The sequence below is a fragment of the Tachyglossus aculeatus genome, chromosome X1, assembly GCF_015852505.1.
Source record: "Tachyglossus aculeatus isolate mTacAcu1 chromosome X1, mTacAcu1.pri, whole genome shotgun sequence".
Classification (NCBI taxonomy): Eukaryota; Metazoa; Chordata; class Mammalia; order Monotremata; family Tachyglossidae; genus Tachyglossus; species Tachyglossus aculeatus.
In genome coordinates, this window is record NC_052101.1 from 94,559,942 (window position 1) to 94,584,958 (window position 25,017).

The 25,017-nt window shown below is 51.4% G+C and overlaps 1 protein-coding gene and 1 pseudogene across 4 annotated transcripts; one reads left to right on the top strand and one right to left on the bottom strand.

Moving 5' to 3' along the window:
• Positions 1-3,844: 3,844 nt before the first annotated feature.
• Positions 3,845-21,072, bottom strand: GATA2 (GATA binding protein 2). Of its 4 annotated transcripts, none has more exons than XM_038740771.1 (6): positions 20,978-21,072; positions 13,535-14,016; positions 12,014-12,634; positions 9,244-9,422; positions 6,573-6,698; positions 3,845-5,705 (listed from the first exon to the last, which is right to left on the bottom strand). In XM_038740771.1, exons 2-6 carry the CDS (start codon positions 13,761-13,763, stop codon positions 5,406-5,408), a joined length of 1,455 nt encoding a protein of 484 aa, XP_038596699.1. In that variant the 5' UTR covers positions 13,764-14,016; positions 20,978-21,072; the 3' UTR covers positions 3,845-5,405. The 4 variants fall into 4 exon arrangements, with proteins under 4 accessions (XP_038596699.1, XP_038596700.1, XP_038596701.1 ...); XM_038740772.1 differs by lacking the exon at positions 20,978-21,072 and adding an exon at positions 14,707-14,772; XM_038740773.1 differs by lacking the exon at positions 20,978-21,072 and adding an exon at positions 14,526-14,721 and having other exon boundaries at positions 9,244-9,389.
• Positions 17,400-19,453, top strand: LOC119919953 (annotated as a pseudogene).
• Positions 21,073-25,017: the final 3,945 nt, after the last annotated feature.

Consider the following 25,017-nt stretch of genomic DNA (forward strand, 5'->3'; position numbering starts at 1 on the left):
TATCATCATTATTATCAGGGGGCTTGAAGAGGAGAGGGGAGAAGATTGGTCTTTCTACTTTCCTAGAGATGGTTCTTCCATGCCCTCAGAAAGGGCTCCTGGGGAAGAAGTTAGACTTTGTGGGGTGGATTTTAATCTAGAGAGCACCTGGATCTCATTCCTGGCTTGAGGCCTGACATACAGCTGTATGTAGTTGAACAGATGCCCAGGGAAATTTTGCCCCCAAACCCAGGTGCCAGAGGATCCTGAGTGGCCCAACTGGTGGTTTGAATACACTTTAGGGTGGACATAGAGGTCTAGTTGGGCCTCAGCCCTCTTCAGGTCCACTCTTGGAACTTCCCTGGCCTCCTGGGATTGATTGCTCCACCAGCCCATAGGTGACCTAGGATCATTTCAGACACTTAGGTCATCCCAATCCGAATCCCTAGATTAGAGTGAAACAGGGCAATTATCCAGACCCTGTGCCCTACGGGACTCCACACAGCAGCATGGCCGAGTGGAAAGAGCATGGGCCTGGCAGCCAGAGGACTTGGGTTCTAATCCTGGGTCAACCCCACAGCACTTTTGTACATATGTTTAAATTATATATTATAAATTACTTATATTAGTGTCTGTCTCCCCCTTTAGACTGTAAGCTCATTGTGGGCAGGAAACGTATCTGGTAACTCGGCTGTATTGTATTCTCTCAAGCGCTTAGTTACAATGGTCTGCACATCGTAAGCGCTTAATAAATGCCATTGATTGATTGGTTGATTGATCTCTTCCCACTGCTTAGACAGCCCTGCACTGGGCAACTCCAAGGTGGAATTAGAGGAGTGTGGGTTTGCCTTCCTTTCTTGCAAGTGTTGCGATCAGCTCCAAGAACTGTCCAGCTGCCTGGTTACCCCATCACTGGTTGGAAACAAGTAGAAGGACTTCCATTTGCTGGAAAACCAGCTCCATCCCTAAATTCATCATCATCATCATGGTATTTATTAAATTCACCGAACCCTAAATGGCAACACAAGGTCCCAGCTCGGATGACATTGCCACCCAAAGGCATATTTATATGCTTGATGTGGTCCTACCTACGAGTCCAACTAACAACAGCCAAATCCAACGAGCAAGTAACCAACGGCGCTAGCAGAGAAAATAGCCTCTACCCTTGAGAGCCCTTTCCTGAAAGATCCTAACCCCAAATGCTAGGCTGTCTTCCCCAAATCCTGATACTTTCAAAAAAACCAGAAAAACCACATCCAAAATCTAAAAAAAAGAAAGCAAGTACAGCACTCTCTTGTGCCTCTTCCTTTGTTTCTAAGGTCTTGTCATATCAAACAATTGCAAAACATAACCCTGGAGGTGTTTGATGTGGCTGTGGAACTATGACATTTAAAGCCTGGTCTGAATCGGTCATCATCAGAATACAAACCAAATGCAGATGATGTCAGCTGGTAGGCAACACTGGGCACCAGTTAGCAAGAGTTCCCCTGGGTGTGTTTTCAATGAAATGAGTTGCCGCCCAGATCTTCTTTCTCCATAGCTGCTTTGCACTCCCTGACACTTTGATTTTCCACCCTGTTCATTTCCTGTTTCATTCCTGGCTATTTGTTTTTCCCATCACTTATGTAAAATGCATGACCCACAACTCACCAGCATTAGTCAGGGATCCCCAGGCTTTTCCCAAGACTAATAGAACTTGTGGGGGAAACACTGACTGAGACCAGATTTCAATTCATTTCTGGATTTGAAAAAAAAAATGAAATGGACTAAATCCACTTCCAGGCTATCTGGAAGGCAAGCCCACATTTCTTGGACTTTTTTTTTTTTTTTTGGCTTATTAATCCTGTTGGCGCAGGCTGGAGTAGAGAGCTGACACTCGCATGTTTGAAATGGGGCAGAAAACCATGTACCTTTTATTCCGTGCTCCTTTCATATCAATTCTCTTCAGGTATTTAGTTAGCCAGTCTGTGCCCTTATTTGGTGAATATGCTCCTGTTCTTGCAAGGTAAAGCTTGGAGAATGGGAAGTAATGAGGAAAGGAATCATAAATTTAACTATTTTCTTTAAATCCAGGCTCTGCCACTTACCTACTGTGTGACCTTGGGCAAGTCACTTCACTTCTCTGGGTCTCAGTTACCTCCTCTGTAAAATGGGGATTGAGACTGTGAGCCCTATGCGGGACAGAGACTATGTCCAGCCTGATCAGCTTGTATCTACCCCAGAGCTTAGTAATAATAATAATAATAGCAGCATTTATTAAGCACTTACTATGTGCAAAGCACTGTTCTAAGCACTGGGGAGGCTACAAGGTGATCAGGTTGTCCCACGTGGAGCTCGCAGTCTTAATCCCCATTTTACAGATGAGGTAACTGAGGCACAGAGAAGTTAAGTGACTTGCCCAAAGTCACACAGCTGACAAATTGGCAGAGCTGGGGTTTGAACCCATGACCTCTGACTCCAAAGCCCGGGCTCTTTCCACTGAGCCACGCTGCTTCTCTAGTGCATTGCTTAGCTCAGAGAAAGCACTTAACAAATACCATTTAAAAAATGTAAACGCGTCCACCATCCTTTTTCTGCAAATATAAATGATTATTTTTCATGTTGACTTTTAATGTTCAACTGGAAATGAGGCCCTTCACTAGACTAAAGCAATCATCTGGGTGTAACCTTTGCATTCAGTTGCTGCCATGACAGGTGGGCAACGTGGTCTCAGATGAGGCTCATAACTATCATGAGGCAGTCCTCTCAGTGGTCAGTCTGTAAACCAAATTTGAGCCAAGGAAATGAGACTCCACCATTTTCCCTAGATGGTAGTTATCTCGGTCAAGGGGTGAGGAAGGAGGATTGGAAAAAAGGGATGAAGACAGCAGGGAGGGAAACCTGGCTTTGTCACGCCTGCCTGGACTGAGCTTCGCCTAAGGAGAGTATGTCTGTCTCTGGGGGAGTTTAATTCTCTCCTGCCACAAGAAGCAATTTCACATTTTAAAGGTGAAAAACCCAAACTGAGCCAAACTGAACTTGGAAAGTAGAGGGGATTTTTCAAGTCTACTCTTGACAGCTTGGAAGCTAACCATTCCAATGGTCATGCGGACCCTGTCGTACTAAAGATGAAGTGAGAACGCACAAGTGTGGGGAGACAAAAATTGTTCTTAAGACTCCAAACAAGTTCAATTGCTTTCACAAAAAAAGTATTTTATTATTCTTAGCAGTATTCACCTTGAAGGAGTATGAGGATAGCATACAATTTTTTACAGACAATATATAAATGTTGTACATAATTAACAATAACTTAGTTCACTAATCCAAAATAAACAAGCAAAATAAAAAATAAACAGAAAATACTGCAGATTTTTCTTATGCTGATACAAGTACAAAATAATTTAAATCCTGACTGGCGTTGCCTACGCTGCAGTGACTGACAATATATTGCACTTTGTCAACTGTATCAGTACAATTCCTTCTGCTCCCTCACTGTCCTACTTTCCCATCCCACCCCAACCCCTGCTTACAGAATTTAAGTTCGGTACAAATAATGTACAGCTGTACCATAGTAAAAGTCAAAAACAATGAAAGGACCAAATTTCAACTCAGTAGATGAACAACTTTACAATTTCTCCCAACCACCTTCCCCCCCCACCCCACCCTAACCCCTTTCTTTTGTGTTCATTTCTTTACAAAGTGCAGCTCCTTGCCTACACAGACCAGAAAAAAAGAATATTTAAAGCAGTTTTCCTGGTGGATCTTGGCTCTCTGTTCTGTATCAAATGGTTTTGAATTATATATTCAGAAAAAAATTAATGTACATCTTTTTTATTTTTTTATTTATTTTTAACATTACTTTTGCAGTAAGATATAATTGGCTTGTTCCAAAAAATTTTAAATTAAAAAAAAACAAACAAACAACTCATCACAGAGTTAAGCTTATGCAGTTTTTACGTAATCGATCCCCGTAGCCCAGAGGGGATTTTCATCAGAAGACTAGCTAAATATGTACATCTTATGTTATACTGGAACATATGCTCAGGAGAGGCATCAGATCATAACAATCAATAGGATACACATCACACCTGCAATAGCTTTAGTTTCAATTGTTTATGCACGATATGGTTTAATAATTGGAAATTTTTTTTGGATTTTTTTTTCTTCCCTTGAAATAAAAAAAGTATGCTACGGGAATCACCTCCCTTTGCCCACTCTCCCCAAGATATTTCCTTCCTCTAACCTATTGCCTTGACAGCACCTGTTGGACCTAGGTTTCTAAGTTTGTCTGAAGCTGAACTGATTGTCTTTTCCCATTCATTAGCAAGTTCTACCCTTCTCTTGCTCTGGTCTTATCCTCCCAAGTCCCAACCCTGCTCTGGGCTGGTCCCTCACAGCAGATAGACATTTTGGTCTTCAGGACAGATGGTCTTAGCCAGAGGACCCTTAAGTTCATTGCAACAAGAAGGCTGGGCCCTCAGAGACAAGTATCCCTCCAAAAGAGACTTGATAAAAGCTTAGACTGCATTCTGAGAGATTTCCAGAGTTTTTTGGAAACAAAGATGGTGGAATCCCCACTTTAGCCAGTTTGGGATAATGTCTCTCAGCCTGCTCTCCAGTGGTTTCTGCTGTTACCTTGAATGAATGAATTAATGCCTTGTGCTTACAGATTCATAAAAGATTGCATGTGAGGAAGAGAAGGAATGCTGGACTCAGGGCAAATTCTGGGGCTGAGATAACCCTGCCATCCAGCCAGCAAGCAGCTTGAGGGTTTTCCGCTTTTGTATCTCTCGTGAATGTTTGTGACAGAACATTAAAAAGAACAGGAACAAGGGAGCATCCAGCTGTTTGGCATTGCTTTAACTGAGCTTCCTACGAAAGCGAACATTTCTAAAACTGGCCCAAGCTCATGCAAAGTTTGTAGCTCTTTTTGGGGATATCAGAGCAAAATAAATAATGAATTTTTTTCCTCTGAAGTTAAGGCTTACTTTTTTTTATAACGTTGCCCTTTTCTTCCAAGCAATAGTCCGCAATAGAAATCTGGCCTGAGCTACCTGTCTGGAGCCAGGGTGAGACTGTTCAGTCACTTTGACAATATTCACAGTAATAACGAGAGAAAGGAAAGCCCTATCCATCTGCCTTCTACAGCTTCTCACTGCCTTTGCTGCATGCTGGACCAGCAGGGACCAGACTATTTCTTCTTTTTTCTTTAAACCCAAGGGGGCCCAGTGCACTGAGGCACCTATAAACAATTTTAATCAAAGACCCATCACTACATGCTTCTGAGTCCAGCACTGAGAGTTTCAGACCACTCTGGAGCCAAGGTGCCCTCTCCCCACTCTCCCATCTTGTCTTCTCCCTCCCCACCCCAACATCCTCCTTTCTTTCCTTGGTGTCGTGTTGGACCAAACCCCGAACCCCGTGATCTTCAGTCTCTGGCTGGGGTCTTATCCCATAGCCGTCACCATGCTGGATGGGTGTGGGTGTCCAAAAGAAATGCTGGAAGAAGGGTGGATGGGAGTGGGGGTGGGCAGGATGTGTCCCGAGTGACTAAAGGGGGGCAAGTGCCCCATGGGAGCCATGTGGCTGGCCAGTGCAGCAGCACTGAAGGGGGAGGATTTCTCCTGCATACATTTGGACAGTTCCTCAAAGCATTCTGACCCTTTCTTGCTCTTCTTCGACTTGCTAGACATCTTCCTATTCCTGGTCTGGATGCCTTCTTTCTTCATTGTCAGGGGCCTGTTCACCTGCAAGAAAGGAGAAGATCAGGTGCCAGTAGATCAGGGTCACATCCTTGAGCCAACAAGACTCTGCCTGAGTACCCCTTCCCCCCGTTCCCTAACCGTCCACACCTCCCAGACGAGACATTCAATCCTCCTGGAGATTTTTTAATCCATGAACCTATTTTCTGGGAGCGCCTATTCCCAATACTCCCTCTCATTCCCTCTTCCTAATGGAAAGGTTTCTAACATAATCTGACTTTGTCTACACAAAGCAAGTAGGAACCAGCTCAGGTCAGGAAAGCCCCCTCCCCCATGATTCCAACTCCTAGCCCCTTTCAAGAACTCTTTCCCCCCTGCCCCAGCAAGTCTCAATCCTGCTCTTCTGGGCATAGAGTCCTCTCCTGTCTTGCTCCTCTGCCCCCCCACCCATTTGGCTCTAATAAAGAGGAGAGTTCTGCCTTCAGGAAGACCCTCTGGGGTTAATCTTTTGCACTGATCTCAATTTCAGGGGAGAGTAGGGATCGGTGGGAGGGAGGGTGAGGCAGGGCAGAGGGCCTGGGGGAGGGATGGCAGTTTTGGGGAGGAGACTCGGTGCAGTCATTCACTTTGCCTGTTTTGCCCCAGCTTCCCAAGCCAAGCGGGAGACATTGTCATGTCAGGGGAACTCCGCATCACTATGCCAACAAAGAAAGACTGGGAATCCCTTGGGGGGGGGGGGGGGGAGGGGGGGGGAGGGACCACAGTGAGAGGAGGAGGAGAAGAAACAACACACTGAAACCAATAAAAAAAGGCTAGCTCCCAGGGGCAGGAAAGACATCAACCCTGTAAGGTTGCGGGGTGGGGGGCGGGGAGGGAAGGAAGGAGAGAGGGGGCAGGGAGGGCCACACTCACATTGTGCAATTTGTAGTAAAGTCCACAAGCATTGCAAACAGGATCCCCATTTGCGTTGCGTCTCCATAAGGTAGTGGTGGTGGTCTGGCAATTGGCACAACAGGTCCCTGCTCTTCTGGCCGCTGACTAATTAGAAGAAAATGAGAGAGAAGGAAATGAAGGAAACCCACAAGGTGCCATGCCAGGCAATCCAGCTATGCAGCTTAGGGAACTGCAGACTCAATATCCATTCCCGTGAACAAGGAAAAATATGAGGTCAACTCCCAGCTTTGCAAAACTGCTGTTCCCCTTGGCCCCACAGCCACAGACTCTTTGGTCCCAGTTTTACATCTTACATTTGCTGATGAAAAAAACAATACTGGCCTGGGCCATTCTCCTTGCCCCCAAGATTCCCAAGGCCAAAGGGAAAATATCAACATCCCAGGTGGGGAGGTCCCACATAACAAACTCCAAGATATGGTCTTCCCTTCCTCCGGGACCACTTCAAACTTAGAAGTCCTGATTCAGTGCTTCAAGAACATGTGAAGAGCATCAGAGCCAGTGTCGGGTGGTGGGGGGAGTCGCATCCCTGTGAATCGCTGGAAGGATACCAGGCTTTGTGTTCCAGGAGGAGAATTCCAAATTGCTCTTCAGAAGTATTTTCTTATTACATCTGAACTTGACTAGTTTCTACAGGCCCCTCCTCTCAGAGGACTTCAGCCAAAGTCCAAAATCTACAAGGTGGGCGGTGGTCAGAGGTGGTTACCAAAAGGGATGGGTGTTCCCTCATCCTTTCCCTTTATCCTGCACGCTAACACCCCCACCACCCCAAGACAGAAACCAATGGCTAGTGAACTGGGAGATGGCCAAAGGAATGGGGCAGCTTTCTCTGAGAGCCAAAAAGTTATCTTATTTCCTCAGAGGGCTGAGCCTTAGAATGGCAGCTCCTTGAGGAGAAAGACTGGGAACCCAGAACACTGTAGGCTCTTAGTAAGTATTAGCATGTGTCCCAGCTACTGTAGGACCCTGTGACATTGGGGAGTACCAATAAATGACCACTATCTATGTAGCTCCTGAAGAAAACACTTGTCCAGAAGAGGGATGGGATGGAGAAATAGAAGGACATAAAAAACAGGAATTCAACTGGTTAAAGAGAATGAGGTAAGAAAGACAAACTGGATAATCAAATAGATCTTTCGCATCTCCAGCTCTGAAGATTTAGTGCAGGTGAATAAATATCTCCTAACAGAGTTCTTCCCTCCACCCACCCCCCTCCAACTTTCTTCGAACTCCCCAGACAAGCAAACCACAGGCAGAGAGAAAAACTGACAGAACGAGTTCCCCCAACACCTTTCAGTGACCCAAGTGCTGTAATCTTCAGACACTCTAGAAGGTGGGGAACGCTGGAGCCACGTTTGCATACTTGAGATGACTTCTTGATACTAAACTATGCTGTCTTCGCTGCTGCTGCTGCTGTCCTAGTCAGTCTGGCTAGCACCTCAGCTTTGAGATGATAATGTTACATTGTTGTCTTAACGTTTTTCTATAGGTGTCAGTCCCTTTAGAAGGAAGAGCCGCGTAATTAAGCAGTTGCATAGCTGGAATTCTGACTCACTACTGAAACCCTGTCTCTCCGGTCCTCACATCAGAGAATTCAGACCATGTCTCCTGCCAACTCCGCAGCCACTTTCTCCGCTCCCCCTCCTTCTACCACCCCCAGCTCCAGTAAAAAAATGCACCCTAAACGGCAAACGATTTAGGCCTCATAAATCACATCGCTCTGAAAAAATATATTTATTATTCTTAGCATTTTACGCATTATTTGTAGTGCGGAGAGTATTAGAAATTTCAAAACAGCAGACCCGAGTGGCAGGCCCTGGCCGAAGAGACACTCTCAAAAGCTTTTAGAGTCAGGAAACAGATACACCAAGTTTCCTTATCTTCAACCCACAGATATCCGGATAGGAAACTACTGCCATAAGCTTAGAAAGGGCATTTTTTTTAATCACTCAAATGAAAATACACAGTATGGGTGACTCCATGGAAAAATAATAAAGAGAGGGGGTTTTTTTAGTGGTTTTTTTTTTTTATAAGCATTAGGGATTGTCTGAGAAGGGGAACCAGAGTTAACACTGCCCTAAGCTATCCAAGTGAAAATTACTTTATGACCTTGTTTAAAAAAAAAAAAAAGATGGAAGTGAGTTTGACTCATCTTGTCTTTAAGTACTTGTGGAGGTGCTAATCATTTTAACTCTTCCAGGCCTGATGCTTCCTACAGAGCTCATCTGAACTGCTCCCAAGACATCAAAGAAATGAAGACAACAAGTCATCTGGCCACAGTTACATTTTTTTAAAAAAATGCACCTACTCTTCAGCCTACACACAGAGATTTTCCATTTCCAGTAGGACTATAAACTGGAGTCCTAGTCTATATTCACTATATTCCCTGGCAGCTCAAAATTGCACCCAGGTTGTGTTAGAACCTTAGGCGACACAAACTTTTCATACAATCCAAAAATGAATACATCCCTTCCCTACCTTTCCCTACCTAAATCCCCCTTCCACACACACACATACACACACACACACCCTTCTGGAGCAGAAAGGCAATGAAACACTCTCCATCGCCCCTCTCCCTCCTGTAACCCCTGGGTGCGTGAAGTGTAGTTCCAAACAGTACAGAGACACCTACCAGTCTTCGTTTTGGTTTAATGAGAGGTCGATTTTGACCGTTCATTTTGTGGTAGAGCCCGCAGGCGTTACACAGATAATGCCCCGTGCCGTCTCTTCTCCAGAGAGGGGTGGCAGTGGCTCCACAGTTCACACACTCTCTGCCTTCTAAATGGAAACACGAAGAAACCGGATTTCTTTCTTTAAAAACAAATTCATAAAAGCTTTTTGCATTGTCCTTTAGGCATTTTCCAAAAATCAAAACAGTGCATTATTCACAGAGTCAAACAGCAACACAACAGCCAGATGGAGCATGCAACACGCCTGCTGCCTGCTCTGGAGATTCCTTAATATTTCTATTATTATTTGACAGACACTGGGCCCCTATAGGCCCAGCCTACACCACACCAAGGGAGCTCTAAAGTTGGTCTAGGATCAAAATAATCCAGGTGGAAACCCCATGTTTTACTCAATTATCAAGGTATTTCAGGCAAATGCAAGGATTTGTTGAGCCCAAATTCAACAAGTAATCATGACTGTGGGTAAAACAAACATCTGTAAATGAATATTTTATTCCAGACAACTCTACATTCGCATAGCAACCTGTTTCATGTATTGAAAAGCGCATGTTTACTGTCATCCATTTTTCTCCTTCCTCCTCATTCCCCTTCCACACCATACTGCAACTCTATATCTAGCTATTTTATTTTGTTTCCCTTTACTTCGTTGTTGTCCCAAACAACCTTGAATTGACAGTCAAATTACCTGGAACTTTATCTGGACAAAAATGGAAAAAACGAAATAGGAAAAGCTAAAAATAACTGCCCAGTAAACCTGCACTATTCTGCAACTAGGTGTGAGATTGAGAGATGGAGACCCTAGCGAAATGGGTTTGTCTGAGGAGGAACTATCGAGGCGGCAACAATCAAAAGACCCAAAGAGGTTTGGGACCTCTCCTGCTCTGGGCATTTCCATTTGCATTTCATTTCATTTGCAAACGGGCAGATCTTGGGGTTCCGAAGGGCTTTGGAGCCTGGCACTTCTGCCTCGGGTTAGGATCAGGGTGACCCTATGTGGGGTTGGTCTGCGGCCGCTCAGAGAGCCATGGGGAAAACGCTGACTGTCTCTATGTGTTGCCGACTTGTACTTCCCAAGCGCTTAGTACAGTGCTCTGCACACAGTCAGCGCTCAATAAATGCGATTGATTGATTGATTGGAAAATACAGTTTAGGCAAATTGGGCACAGCATCGGAGCTGGGAAAGCCTCTTTACTGGGAGGGTCAGCGGCTCCCCTCACTTCGGTTTAGCGAGGGAGAGGTTTTTTAATGCATGCATAAAAACACACACACACGCCTCATTTCCTCCCCCCCTACAACACAACCTCTCCGCGCTTTAAGAGAAACAATATCGTCTAGAGGGTAGGGGATGAGAAACCAGGGGCGCTGGCCGGGCCTCTCCGTCTCTACACGGGCAGGAAGCTACAGGAGTCGCTGTGTCCTGAGTCTTGTTTTTCCTACAGAAACCTGGCGTAGTCACGAACTCGCCGCAGCGCCAGGCTCGAGGGGGGGTGGGGGTGGGGGGCAGAATTGGGAATTGGGTGGGGAGGAGAGCCCTGCCCCTGAGAAGACCTCCGCAAACAACTCGGCCAGGGGCCAGGGTCCTCCACTTTCTTAATGTCCAGCTTGATCTGGCCGGTGGAATTTGGGAGGGGGCTGGGTCGAGAGGGAACATGTGTGTGTGTGTGTGTGTATGTGTGTGTGTGTGTGTGTGTGTGTGTTGGGGGGGGGGGGGATTTGCTTTAACCGCCATTAAACCCGGGCCTCAGGGTTTATTTATTTTAATAAGAATTGGAAAAAAGTAACCCCTTCCCTCTGCCCGAGCCTGAAATGGAGTGAAAGGGTTGGATCTCGACCTACCCTTCCGCTGCTAGATTGGGACGGCTAGAGCAACGAGATGACTTGGGACACACACACACACACACACACACACACACACACACACACACATACGTAAAACACCCTCTCTGTCGACATTGTTCACATGTATATTTGGGGGGCTTTAAATGAGTTCTTTACAGAAGATTGGTCTGAAGTCACCCTAAGGCCAGGAGTGCAGGGTCGTGGAGTATCGTGAGCGGCGTGGGCACTGTGGGCACGGGACCTTGGGTCCCGATTTGGGGATTTGGGATCTAGGTCGCCACCGGAGGGAAAGATCCGGTCTCTGGGGTTGAAGTAAATTGCTGGGCATTTTTTTGCACCAAGGTAATCCGCCCTCTCCCGGCCTTGGTTGAGTGGCCCAGCCAGTTTCTCTTTGGCAAAATAGTTTGTCTTTAGGAAGAAGCCTCCCTGTTCCCACCGCCACCACCCTAGAGATGGGGCGGGAAACTTGAAATCACGGGTCCTGTGCCCCAAGGTTGCTCACCTAGGGACCTGACCCACTACCAGAACAAAATCTATCGTCTCCACTCCCTCCCCAAACTACACGCACACACAACTCTAGCGGGGTCTGAGGCTGAGGGGGAGGAAATGGGGAAGGGGTGGTGGTCGCAGCACTGAGTCCAAGCACCACTCCCCCCCCCCCAAAAAAAACTGTCCACTATCCTCAACCTTGGAAGGGCAAGGACTGAGTTCTGACTGCAACTAGCTCCGGGTCCTAACGCCCCAGCTGCCAGACATCCCCTCTCTTCAAGGAAATCCTCTTGGAACAGAAATCCTTGGATTCCCCTACTCCCCATCAGTTGACCCCGAAACAGGACGGCGAGGGAAAAGGTGGCGGGGGGCGACGCTTCTTACCTGAGCAGGACCGGGCTTTGCTCCGTTGTTTGGGGGTGAAACTGGAGGCAGGGCCGCCCAGGAAGCCACCCGGGTGGAAGAGACTGCCGCTGTACTCGTGGGCAGCCGGCACGTAGGAGGGATAGGTGGGAATAGGGTGGTGGGTGGAGGGCTGCGTGCCCATAGAAGCCAAACTGGTCCGCAGGGGGCTGGCACTCTCCATCTTCATCCCGTCCGATAGTGACACCTGGTACTTAATAGCGTCCTTCTCCTCGGGCCGGGTCCCCCCGGCCGACGAGGAGGCGGGTGAGGCAGCGCTGGTGGCGCTAGGGTCCGGGGACACCTCCTTAGGAGGGGTCGGGGGGAAGCCGAAGAGGTGCGACCCCGAGTGGGAGGCCGGGGTGAGCGAGGACACGGAGCCGCCGCTGCTAGCGCTGCTGCCGCCGCCCGGGTAAACAGAGAGGGCACCAGGGGCCCCGGCTGCCGATGGGTGCAGGGGCGCCTTGGAGAAGGGGCTCACCGTCCAGGGATTGTGGTGGTGCGCTGCCGCCGCCGACAGAGCTGCTTTGCCGCTGTCCAGCCAGGGGATCCCGGGGCTGTGCAGGAGGTGAGGCCGGCACATCTGGCCACCGGTCAGGCGCGCTGCAGAGAGGGGACCAGTCAGCGGTATGGAGTCTCGGGGGGAGAAGAGTCCCCTGTCCCCCGCCCCCCGTCCCTGCCCTTCTCTCTCTCCTCTCCCCGACCCCCGCAGGCGAGTCCTGGAGGGGCTGGGGAAGAGTCGGGGCCGGGAGAATGGAATCTCCAGGGGTCCAAGGAACTGAAAAAAAGAGCCTGCGGGGAGGGAGAGGGAGGAAGGGGAGGAAGGGAGCCGGTAGACAACCCCCACCCCGGCCCGAGGCCCGGCTTTACCTGCCTCCCTCTCCCGAGGTGGGCTGCAACCTAAAACGGCTAGCCCTCAACCCCCGGGCGCAGTGTAGGCAGGACGGACAACAGCAGAGCGCGCGAGGGAGCGGGGGGCTGGGAGTGGGGGGTATCTGACTGACCCCCGGAAGGCCTACTGTTTTCTTGACCCTCCCGGAACAACCCCAGATAAAGTCTACCAAGGAGGAGCGGTCGGGCAGCCAGTTCAGCAGTGCAAGGAGGCAGACGAGGGAAGAACCTGGGCAGACCGAGTCCCCCAACTTCCCCCAAGCCCCGCGGCTCGCTCCGGCCGCCCAGCCCCCGAATTATTAGCGATTTAGAGTCGTTTTGATTTCACATCCGGGAAGCGGACGTGCCTCATTTCTTGTTCTGCGCTTCCCCCCCCCCCCCCACCTCACCCCTCTTTCTTTCTAGGGTTAAATCGCGTCTTCACTTCCCTCTCTCCTACCCCTCCCCCCGACCTCGTCAGGGAAACCAACGAAAAAGCCGCCCAGAGTCCCATCTTTCCCCGGCCCTGGTCCCCCCTCCCGCCCCCCGTTCTCCGCCCTTCCCCTGCCCACCCCCCTCCCCTCCGGCGCCGGGAAGCCCGCGGCGGGGAGCGAAGGAAGCGGTCTGAGTTACCGTGAGCCTGGCTGTAGGAGACCCGGGCCCGGGCGTGCGCCGAGTTCGCGTAGTAGGGGTTGCCTTGGGAGTCCAAATGATTGAAGAAGACGTCCACCTCGTCCGGAGGCAGCAGCTGTGCCGGCTCCATGTAGTTGTGCGCTAAGCCCGGGTGGTGTGAGTCAGGGTGCTGCCCGTTCAGTACGGCGTGGTGGGCCATCCAACGGGGTTGATCGGTTGCCACTTCCATAGCGTCACCCCCTCCCCGCCCTCCACAGTCCACCCCTCTTCTCCGCCGCCTCCTCGGCTTAAATCAGCGATCACTGGGAGTGGGGAGGAAGGAAGGGGGAGGGGTGTTTTAACAGAGAGAGAAGGGGGAAGAAAATTCTGCGAATCTGATGGGGGGTCTCGGGAACTGCAGGAGAAAGGGTCGGCGGCGGAAGCGCGGTGGGCCCTAGAAGGTTGTGGGGCGGAGAGAGAAGTCCTGGGCCCTCACACACCACCTGTGGAGGAGAAGACACACCGGTTAGTGCCGTACCCGGAGGGCAGTGACGGGCAGGCAGGCTCAGTTTTGTTCTCTCCCTTTCCCATCTCTGTTCTGACCGTGGGGAAATCCGCACATATCCAAATGATGGGCAAATCCAAAAAGGAAAAAAACAACAAGCCTAAATATTCCACTGTCCTCCCCTTCCGACCCAAACCAGATAAAAAGCCTGTTCTCCGACGTTCTGATTACGATAGCCTCTACAGGGGAAAAACAACCAGCGACGTAAACTTTCTTAAAATGAAAATAATAATGCCGCTACAACTAAACCCGCTTAGGATGAAAGCTGAAAGTGAAAGAAAAGCAAATCTGAAGTTTAAAATACAAAAGCATTATGTAAAAAAAAAATTAGCGGAGGATCGGAGAGAGAAATTTAAATAAATCATAAACCGTTTCCCGAAGAGCGAAAGAGGGAGAAAGGAAAGCCCCAGCCCTGTTGGGAGGGGAAGAGAGATCTAACATACTCACATAGCTCCTCGGGGTGAATTTAATCCTAAATCCCAATCGCCTTCCTGGGAGTTGCAGGTTTGGGGACGAAGGATGGGGTACGGGGAAGGGAGGGTGGCGATGAGGGCTGCTTGCAGAGTGTAAACACAAGAAGGGAAAAGGGAGAGTAGAAGAGAGAGGAGGGCTGGACGGAGGTTCTTACTCTGAAAGCAAACTCCACTTATTCTGGTCTTTTTTGTAACATCCCCAAAGCATCCTCTATCAACCCTGGCGCCAGCTGGACTCAGTTCAGTAGACATGAACTAGGGGGACGCGCACGGCTAAGAACCTGAAGACAGCCAATCAGCGGGCCCGGCGCCCTGCCTCCAGCCGTCATTGGCTAATCCCCAGAAACTCCAGTCTCCTAATTTACTCCAAATACTTGAAGAGCTGAACCCGCCAAAGGGAGTTGAACCTCCCCTCTCCAGCTTCCCCCTCCTCCCTCTTCTCCCCTCCCTCTTTTACCCAGGTTAAGGCGGGGAAAGGGCGAGGGGAGAGGGGAGGGGAGCGCAGCGCGAAGGGGGGACGCCACAACGGCTGCCGCTAGAAAAGGGGGGGGGGGTGAAAATGGGCATTTTGGGGTGGTGTAACAATATCCACATGCACATACTCCCAAGTTAAATACAGATGTTCCCCAATTTGGGGTGCGGAGGCAATTTGCCCCAGGGAAGAGGATTCTCTGCTATGGAAAGGAAAGGCTGGGGGAACAGAGAGTGGAAAACGAGTGGTACCAGGGAGGGGAAGGATCTGAGAATCATCGGGGGCGGGGGGGGGGGGGTCCCCGAGATCTCAGCCATTGAAAGCCGCAGCTAAATCGGCTGGGAAAGGCAGTTGTCGCCTCAATCTGGTTCATCCGGACTGGACAGGAGTGCATTGTGGAGGAGGAGGAGGAGGAGGAGGAGGAGGAGGAGGGCAAGGAGGAAAGTCTTTTTTTTTCTTCAAGTTTGAAGCAACAGTAATTGATCTCGCGGGCCCTCTCCCCAAGGAATGGAACAGAGACGGTTAAAAGGGGATACCGCCCCCCACACAACCTCCTCTGAAATACATAGACACGCGCACACACATACCCACAACGCAGCCGGGTCAGCCACCTGGTCAGTCACTTTTGAGCAACTGAAGTGAGCGAGGGCAATTTCCGGGGAGACTAATCTTAGTCTCTCGGGGCTAAAGATATGTTGCATGGAAAGGAACCTTATTGTTTAAATTTGTTGAGTGAACTTTTCTCGTTTCAAATCTGGGATTCTGGACCCAGATCTTGCCTTTGAAATACCGCTGCCCTGGCCAGCCAAACTTAGAATGGACCTGGACCCCAAAGTTTCCCCAAAGGACCTCCTGGGGGTGATCCAGGAGCTCTAGCGAAGGAATCGTGTGCCGCGATGAATGTTTCGAACCGAACTCTGCGGCGAAAATCCAAATACTCATGTTCTGCCTCTACCCGCACGTGTTGAGAGGCCGAGTGTGGACCGAACACGACGGCCTCGACCTCACGGATATAACCCGGGCTTCGCTCGAAAGCTCGGGCACCCAAGAGGGTGGAAACGGGGATCCGGGAACTACAGGTCTGAGCGAGTCGACTTTCACATGGGGAACAGAAGCGGAGTCGAGAACCGCCAGTTCCAGGGGAACAACAGGATTTTCTTGCCCCTGAAACTAGTGAATTACCTATCGACAGAATGATCTCACATCAAGACAGAGGTTCCAAGCCGGGATCGAGACAGCGCGGATCCGTGGGGAGGGAGAGGAACCCCGGACGGTGCTGGGGGCTCCAATCCCCAGCCTTTTCTTTTTTGTCTGTTCTAATCGTATCATCATCCAGAGATTCCCGCGCCATCGAAAAATGGAACGATCAGATTTGAAAGATCAAAATGAAAAAGGAGAATAAATTGGCATGCCATCCCCTCCCCCTTGCTCACGGCAGGATCCAGGTGGGGGCTGGCTCGGCCCTGGGCCCGGCCGGGGCCAGTGTGGCGGGGTCTGTCCTGGCGGGGTTGGGGGGCGGGGGGGGGGGGAGAAGGAGAATGCCCCGAGGGGGCGGGGGCGGAGGGATTGGCTTTGTGTGGCTGCGCCCGGCTCAGGGGCCGGCTCGCCTCGCCGGGGGGGAGGGGAAGGGAGGGGAGGGGGCGGCCGCGGGGATTGACAGTCGGTAATTGGGTAACAGGAGGCGGCTTCTCCCGAGCCGGGCGGCCCCGCCACTCCGACGCCGGGCCCCTGACGTCACCCGCCGCTGCCAAATTCGCCAGGAAATGAACTTTTTAATAATCTGAAAAGGGAAAAAAAGAAAACCCACACCCCAGCGTTCTCGCCCCTTTTTGGGCCCGGGGTCCGGCAACGGGCTCACCCAAGGCCCCTGTACCCCACCCTCCTCTCCCGGCACCCCCAGTTCGGTCCGCGCTTCAGACATAACAGTCCCGGAGAAAGTTAGGGGGCGGGCATGCCGGAGACAAAACATTTCTTTTTTTCTGATTTTGCTTTTTGCACCTTGATCCTCGAGGGAAGCGGGGAGCTTGCGCGCCTACCGACTTGGCCCTGTGTGTCTGTTTTAACGGGAAGGGGTGGGGGAGGAGGTCCCTCTGGAGGTCTGCACAGGTAAAGGAGAGAGGGGACTGTGGTTTGGACCTGCCTATTGCTGCGCGCATCTCTCCTTTAGCAGTCGCCGAGTCTCTTCCCCAGACTCCACGCCGAACTAGTCCTCGCCCGAAGAAATCCGGGGGAGGCGGGGGCGTTGGGGGTGTTTGTGTGTAGATGCTTTTAAAAAGTGGGAGTCCAGCGGATCTGGACCACAGGAGCCTCCGAGCTTGGATACGGGCCTGACTCCGCATCTCGCCTGGACCCCGCAACTGCCCGCATCCTCAAATACAATGGGATGGGGGCGTCCTGCAATGAGGATTTACGGAACGGGTCTGGATGGAGAGGGGAACGGGAAAAACCGTCAGATGTAATTTAGGTGGCCGCGAAGTGGTGAACAGTCACACACCGTCTTATCTCGCAGAGCTTCCTCTCCAGAACCCCCTCCTCTCCGAGCTGCTCGGCCCCAATGGGTCCGCACCCCAGAATTGAATGGGGAGGGGAAATCCCCCCCCCTCCCAAAAAAATGGAAAAGCAGGAACTTGGAGCTTACGCTGCCGACCGCCAGCTCCCTACGCTTTGGAACCGAAAACTAAACAGAAAAGGGAAACTCCGGAGGCGGGCGGAGTGGGGGGCGCGGCAGGGGAGTGTGGGAGAGGAGGGGAAGGAGGGCTAAAACGCCGCGGTCTGGAAAACGTTTTCTGGCCATTTTAGGATCATCAACTCGGCGGACCCCCCGGTCAGAGCCGGCCGAGTCCAGCACCAGGAGGGCGAGAGGGAACGGGATTCGGGGCAGTCGGCAGGCAGTGGGGGTGGGGGGCAGAGGGAGGGTTATTTGTTTTTAATTATTTGGATTCTCTACAGAACGACGCCGGCGCCTTCTGGAGAAGGAATTTTCGTAACAAATTGGAACCTCCAGTCACTTCGGATCTGGAAGGCGAGGTCGGACGTGGCCCGGGAACAGGAAGGTCCAGGTGAATACCGAGGAGTCGGAGTTTGGGCGCGGGCTTGGGACTTTCTGGCTCCTGGCTTCATGCAGGTGATAAAAAATCGTCTGGGAAAGAGTGGGGAAAACGCCCGCGGGTTGGGTTTTCTTCCTTACTTTTATGATTAAGGGCGGGAGGGTGTGTGGTGGTGGTGGTAGCAGAAAAGAATCAGACCTCATGATTTATAGGGGTGATCCTCCAGCCCCCCTATACAGCCCGCCGGGCGCCTCTCCCCGTGTCCCCGGCTCAGATTACTCGGTCACCGGGAGCGCCTGGCTCCAGAGTCCAGGAGGAAAACTCCCCGGCTCAGCCGGCGCTCCCTTCCCCGTTCCCGGCTTCTCCTGGCGACCCCAAATTCCTGCAGCTCCGCCGACTCCAATGGACACTAGCCCCAGGAGGGAGGAAGCGAGGAGGGCTGGCTCGCCCGTGGGACTGTCTGTGACAGCTCTAGGGAGTCCGGGCCACCTGGAGAGAGGACCCGGCTTCCATGCCCCGCCACTTTTGAAATCCTCCGCTTCAGTAAAAATCCTGGGGAGAAAAACGACTTGGCGGCGAGCGATTTTTCCTTCCCGAGAAAACGGATAGTGTCAGCCCTATTTCTCACACCGGCGCGGCTGCTTGATCCCAATGCCCGTGCAGTGTTTCTAGTACGTGTGTGCGGGTCCCTGATTTACGCAGGGAGTGTCTGAACGGAGAGCCCTGACATATGCCAATTTAAGAACCTACTTTTCTCCCAAGTGGAAATTAAAGGGACGCAATCAAAATTGAAACCGCTGCGATTGCTCTCCCCTTGAGCCAAACACCCCGTCCGCTGAGCGGAGTGAACATCCACCTCTGAATTGTCCGGGGGACGTGGGTGTTTCGATCGGAGGTGAGATGGTGGTCGGGGGGAACCTGGGCTCTTCGCTGCTGAAGCTTCTTCTGGCGCCTAGGAGTTGCATGATGGAGATTTGATTTAATTAAATCGCCCATCGAAACATAAAATCTCTAGCCCAAGGATTTTCGGCAAAGGAGGAGGTGGAGGCTTGGTAGTTTTCTGGGGCTGATCCCCCCTGCTTCACATGGTTGGTTAAACAACGTATTTGCAGGTTTCATTCAAGCCCTCTCTGGAGAGAAAGCCTCTTGAAGAAGCCTATCTCCCGTAGCGTCCGCCCGGGATTCCCTCTGCAGATGCAGCTGCGAGCAAGGACCCGACCCAGTCTACGCCGCGACCCGGGACACCCGCTTGCTCGTCTGTCTGCCCGCTTACGATGTCTCCCCATCCGTGTTGCTGGATTAAGCCTGAGATTGTAAATCCCACATTGCCAAAAAAAAAAAAGGGCAATTAGCGGGGAGAGAGCAGCCAGTGGGCTGTCATTTGAAAATACTGAAGTCGATTATAAACTCCGGAACAGAATCCTATTAAATTACATTCGCTGTGCGTTATGTGTCGCACATACGCCTCAAGTGCATCGTATGCAATAATGCATACACGCTATTTATACTTTTAAATACCTCTATGTCTGCCTGGGTGTGCATTTCTTCGCGAGAAATGGATGCCTGTGTCACAGTTTCCTATACAGTCGGTCTACAAGTTTGCATTTTTTTTCTGAATTGGTATACGCATTTGAAAACGAAAAATGCGGCATTTCACCGGTGCCTTTTATTAGATCAATTTTTTCTTGATTCTAAGGGGAAAATTAATATATCCATTTAAACGAAGCCCAACTGACTGGCTTTTGTTCATTTGAATATTTTATAATTTTGAGAAGTTGCTTGAGATTTGGATGGAGCTGCATTAATTTGATTGACAAGTGATGTCACATTAGTTAAGGAAAAATGATTTAGCAATGCAGTTAGTATGACAATGTAGTCAGACACCTGTTTCTGTGAATGGTAGGGAAAAAAAGTTGCACATGAAAACACGATTATATAAGTCTACAGTATCCATGGACATGCATGCCCCCATATGCCTATAGATTTGTTTATTTTACCAAAGCCTGGACCTTGAATTTATATAGGTTTTTACCCTAGATTCAGAAGTTTTAAAACAATATCCGATCAATCCTGAACAGAAATAAATTTTCCAACTGCGGGGCCCTTAACAACGTCGAGATTTCCCTTGCTGATCGGCTACGAATCTTGGGTTTAATTCCTATTGCAGTTTGTGTCGAGGTCAGCATAGCCCCCTTGGCGCCCCGCAATCTGGCAGGGCGCTCCCCGTCATCCGTACAGTACCGGCCTCCGATTTAGGGAGACATCAAAGGTCGATCTCTCTTTCCTCTACCCCTCTCTGCTTCCCGTTTGGGGGGAACCAGAGCCCCAGGCCTTTGTCAAGTCGCCATCCCGAGAGCGAAACGTTGCTCAGTTGCCCCTCATTGCAGCAGAAGCCCAGAGAGCGCTCCTCGACCTGGAGGAAAACTAGCTGTCGGATTCCTGCTTCTCCCAACCCCTAGTCCCTGGTCTTCGAACCGACCCCGCCGCCGCCCTCTTTACGCACCGGCCCAGTCCCGCTCCGGGTTAATGAAGACGCATTGTTCGGCTCGCAGCCCCATTCTCTTTCCTCTTTGTTTAAACTTCACTCATCCTGAGCCAGCCCCAGGGGGACCATAAGTTTTTCCTCTCTTTGTAACCCTATTCTTCTCGCCTTTTCCTATGTGCAACTAATTGGTGCAGCAATCCAAAAGGGAGGGAAGAGAGGAGAGAGGGAGAGGAAAAGAGAGAGAGAGAGAGAAAAAGAGATTGAGGATTGAGATTGGATTAACTCCAAAAAGGCCTGGGTTAGGGAGACGTTGACCGGATGCTAAGATTTCGGTCAAAGTCCAGGCTTATCTCCTGTTACCGCTATCGTCATTATCATTGTCACCATCAATAGCAAAAGTATCATCAACACTCCATACTCACTGGGGGCTGGTGGTCTCCAGCGAAGCCCCTGCCCCACGCAGGGAGAAGGCCGAGCTTCGGTGCCAGTTGGGGTTTCCAGATAGAGAGGGGTAAAGGATAGAGAGGGACAGGACGGACACGGAGCAGCAACAGCACTTAGCTGCTCTCCGCGGCCGCAGCAATCCCCAATCTCACAGCAAGCTGGGCTCGTCAGGTACAGAAATAGAAACACGTATAACGCGTCAGACATAAACTCTCGCTCGCTCTCTCCTTCTCTCTCTCTCTCTCTCTCTCTCTCTCCCTCTCTCTCTCCCCCCCTCTCCCCCCCCCTTCCTTCCGGGTTCGTTTTAAGCGGTCTCTTCTCTTGTCTCCTTTCTCCCGTTGTCTTCTCCTTCCGTACCTCGCTCCGCACCTCCAAGGTCCTAGCCCCACCAGATATTCCAGGAGCCAAACCGGATCCCCCACTCCCGGGCGAAAAACTTGCTGCCTGCAGGGGCTCTGAAACGCTGCAGGATTTCCTGCAGCCCGAACCCCGACGGTCCCCTCCCCATGAGCAAAACCGATACCGGAGGGCGCCCTGCGGACTCGGGGGTCCTTCCCCCACCTCCTCCCGCTCTCTTCTCTCCTTCCCCCATCCCCTTACGGGGCCCCGCGTTGCAAAGACACCGCTAATGGCAGCTAATAGGGTTATAAAATGACAGGTCCCTCGTAACCGCAAGGGCCCTATTTAAGCTGCATTAAAAGGGGACACATAAATCACCAAATGTTTCATCCTTTTAAAATACGGGAAGAAGCCCCCGCAGGTCTGCCCTTCCTCGGCCGTTTATCGGGGATTTCCTCTCCGGGAGTCCTGCTAACCCCCACCCACCCCCCTCCCCTTTCCCTTCGGTGGGGCCCGCGCCTCGGATTCGCCTGACAACTTGTAAATACATTTTGTTAACCTGCAATTTGTTTGCAATTTGTCAATCAGGCTAATGGAACGGTCTTCAGCCCTGTCACCCTGGCTGGGTTTCCCTCTCTGACTCTCCGCTTCTCAACGGGCGAGACATGGACCCGGCCTCCCGCCGGGACCCAGTCAGCGCTCCTACCTCCTTTGCTCTCTACTCCCTGCCCGCTGACAGCCTGGTACAGACACCACTCCCTCCGAGTACGGGGTAAAGGCAGTAAAAATAATCATCTTCCCAATGAGGCTTCTTTCGAGCATGAGTAGCACCGTTAGATACAATAATGCCGCTAATCACACAAATAAAAATCCTATGAATATTGCCCTAATAACAATAGCCCCTATAGTGAATTTCCAGATGTTTCTGCTCTTGGAAGAATTGCTTTTCCGATGTAACGTGTATTCTGGGAAACCTGCGGATCTCCTGGGCGAGGGGCGCATGCCAAGGGGTCAGTTTTTAGGGGGAAAACGGACCTGGACGGAGTGTCAGCTTTTTCGGGCTCCGTGAGGAGGGCTTTTCACCCGGGGATTGAGAGTGACGTGTTCCTCCGGGACAGTAGTGCGGGAGGGGCCCTGTACTCCGGCCTTTGTTTTATTTGAGTTTTCGGGACTGTCGTGTATGCGGATGCTGCCGGGACTCGGCAGTTGGGCAGCTGGATCTGGGGAACGTGATGTGCACATTGGGGTGACCCTACTAACCATAACCTGGGGGCGCGGGGTGGGAGGGAGTCCTGAAGATGTGCTCTACGCATGCACGTCTGGGTCCGACAGCATCCTGCCCTAGGTGCTGCGCGGGGAAGGAGTGGACTTCAACTGGCACTGCTGAACAATAAATATAAATCCCCTTTAATCAAGACGTAACTTTGGCTGCCGTTTTCCCCTCTCTAGCGGTTTCTCTGCCCTCCACTCCCCCGCCCCCCCCCACAACTCCCAAGTCCTGAGCCGTCTTCATTCTTATTGAAATCCCCTAAGCGAATTCCGGCTCGAACGCTGGAGGAGGTGGGGGAAGGCGGGGGCCGGGACAGGGCTCTTTTTCTCTCTCCCTTCGTACCCCACAGCAAAAAGGGAATAAAGAGAAAGAGAAGGGAGAAAAAGAACCCAAAGGCGGCTGCCTTGAAGGCGGGGGCTGCTCGGTGCGTGTGCGGCCTGGGCACAGAAAGAGAGTGGGGTTTAAATCATGCAAAGCCGGGTAAAGCTGGTGCACGGGACTCGGGCCGCAGTGCTGCGAGACCAGGCAGGTGCAGAGAAGCTGCGAGCTCGGCCCGGACTCCCGGGGAGAACAAACCCCGCAGCTTCGGCTGAGTGACAAAAGAGGAGGGGAGAGGGAGGAGGAGGAGGAGGGCTAAGGGACCCGAGCTCCCCCCCCCCCAACTTGTCTTTCTCCTCCCCCGCAACCCGGGCTCCCGTCAGGGGCTGCCTAGATTCAGGGCCCGGATCCAGGCCTGATCCGGAGAGAGGGAGATGCGGGGAGCTTCGCAACTGCCTCTAATTTAGGGCCTGGAGAAGAGGAGAATAGTTGGGACTCACCTCCCTATTTCGGGAGTCGAAAGCTTAGTCCATCAGAGAGGAGCTAGGGTCCCGAGCGGCCGAGGGACAGTCCAGATTCAGGACGCAGGAGTTATCACTCCCGACGGTGTTCCCCGACAGATTGAAACCCCGGGTTGACCATGGGGTAACTGGGAGACGGTGACTAACCCCCAGATTCTGACTTCTCCGGACTAATTCTTAAGATAAAACGTTTTCTCCCCGGACACTCTCTACCAACCAGCGAATTTTCATGGGGACGGGGTTGTCCGATTTTCTGCTTGGCCACTGTCATCTGGAAACGGGGGCTCCTTCTTGGTTTAAAAAAACGAAAGCGTTCGAGAGTTAGGGGTGGGAAGCAAGCCCTGGAGGTCGAGGAAGCGGGGGACCGGCGGGTCAGATCCAGGAGGGGAAAAAAACATCGTCCCAAATTTTGTTACAAATACAATTTGGGTGGGTGGATGTAGGGGTTCCCGTGGGCCCCCTGGACACGCACAATGTGTAACCTGAATATGCATATCTAATACCTATTCATAGATCTAGAGATGTATTTAATATTATGTCCCGCTGTGATCTGGGTTCTCCAGAGACCCCCCCAAATCATCGATGCGGAGGACTAGGCCGACTAGTTTTTAGCTCGGAACGAAGTCGCTTCCAGCGCCTCCCTCCCCTCTTTCCTTCCCGCACTTCCCCTCCCCCGCCCCCCCACCCCTCCCAGAGATCAGAGTCTCTTAGGGACAAGTGTCTCGCCTCTCTCTCTGCCCGCCTCCCCCCGCCCCGAACTACAGGGCAGGAGAGCGCCCTAAAGCCGGAGAAGCCGCCCTAATATCCTTCCTGGAACCACAAGGACCGGAGGGTGCGGGTAGAAGGTGGGCAAGCCCCGGTACACAGAAGATTGGGGTTCAGTGGACAGCGCCTATTAACGAGGCTCGGAGAGGCAGTTGCCCTCTCTCCCGGACATTTCCAACTCCCCGTGGCGCACCCCTCACCGCCCCCACCTCCAGTCCAGACCTGCCCTCTAACCTCCCCTCCCCCGCCCCCATTCACCCCCTCCTCCTAGTCCCCCCGAGTTACAAAAACAAAACCAGACTCATCTTACCTTCTGCAAAGTTGCTGCTAAGTTTGAGTCCCTGCTTTCTCCTCCTTTGCCTCGATCCCTCTTTCGCTGGAAGGGTCGTCGTCTCCCCTCTCCCCCTCCTCTTCAGTCTGGAAGCGTTGGAGTTCAGAGACAGAGGCGCGGCCACATCTGGATTCTCCAGCCCTGACCACGCTGCTGTCTTTCCCCTAGCCGGGCTGGCCAGGAATCCTGAGTCGCTGACGAATGCGCCACCAGGCCAGCAGAGGGGTTGCCAGGGGAGCGTGTTTCAAACTGGCAGCAATTTTCGAGGAGGGCTTTTTCCACCCTTCTCTCTCCCCTCTATGGCACTAGAAGCCAGTGTGTATTTATGTACATAATAAGGGAGCCCGTCTCCTCGCCTTCATTTGCATCATTACAATATCTGTACAAGCTCAGACCATTGTCTGCCGCTTGCACCTTTTGTTATTTGTTTCTGTCACCGTCTACGCGACTTGACTTTCATATTTTAAAATGAAT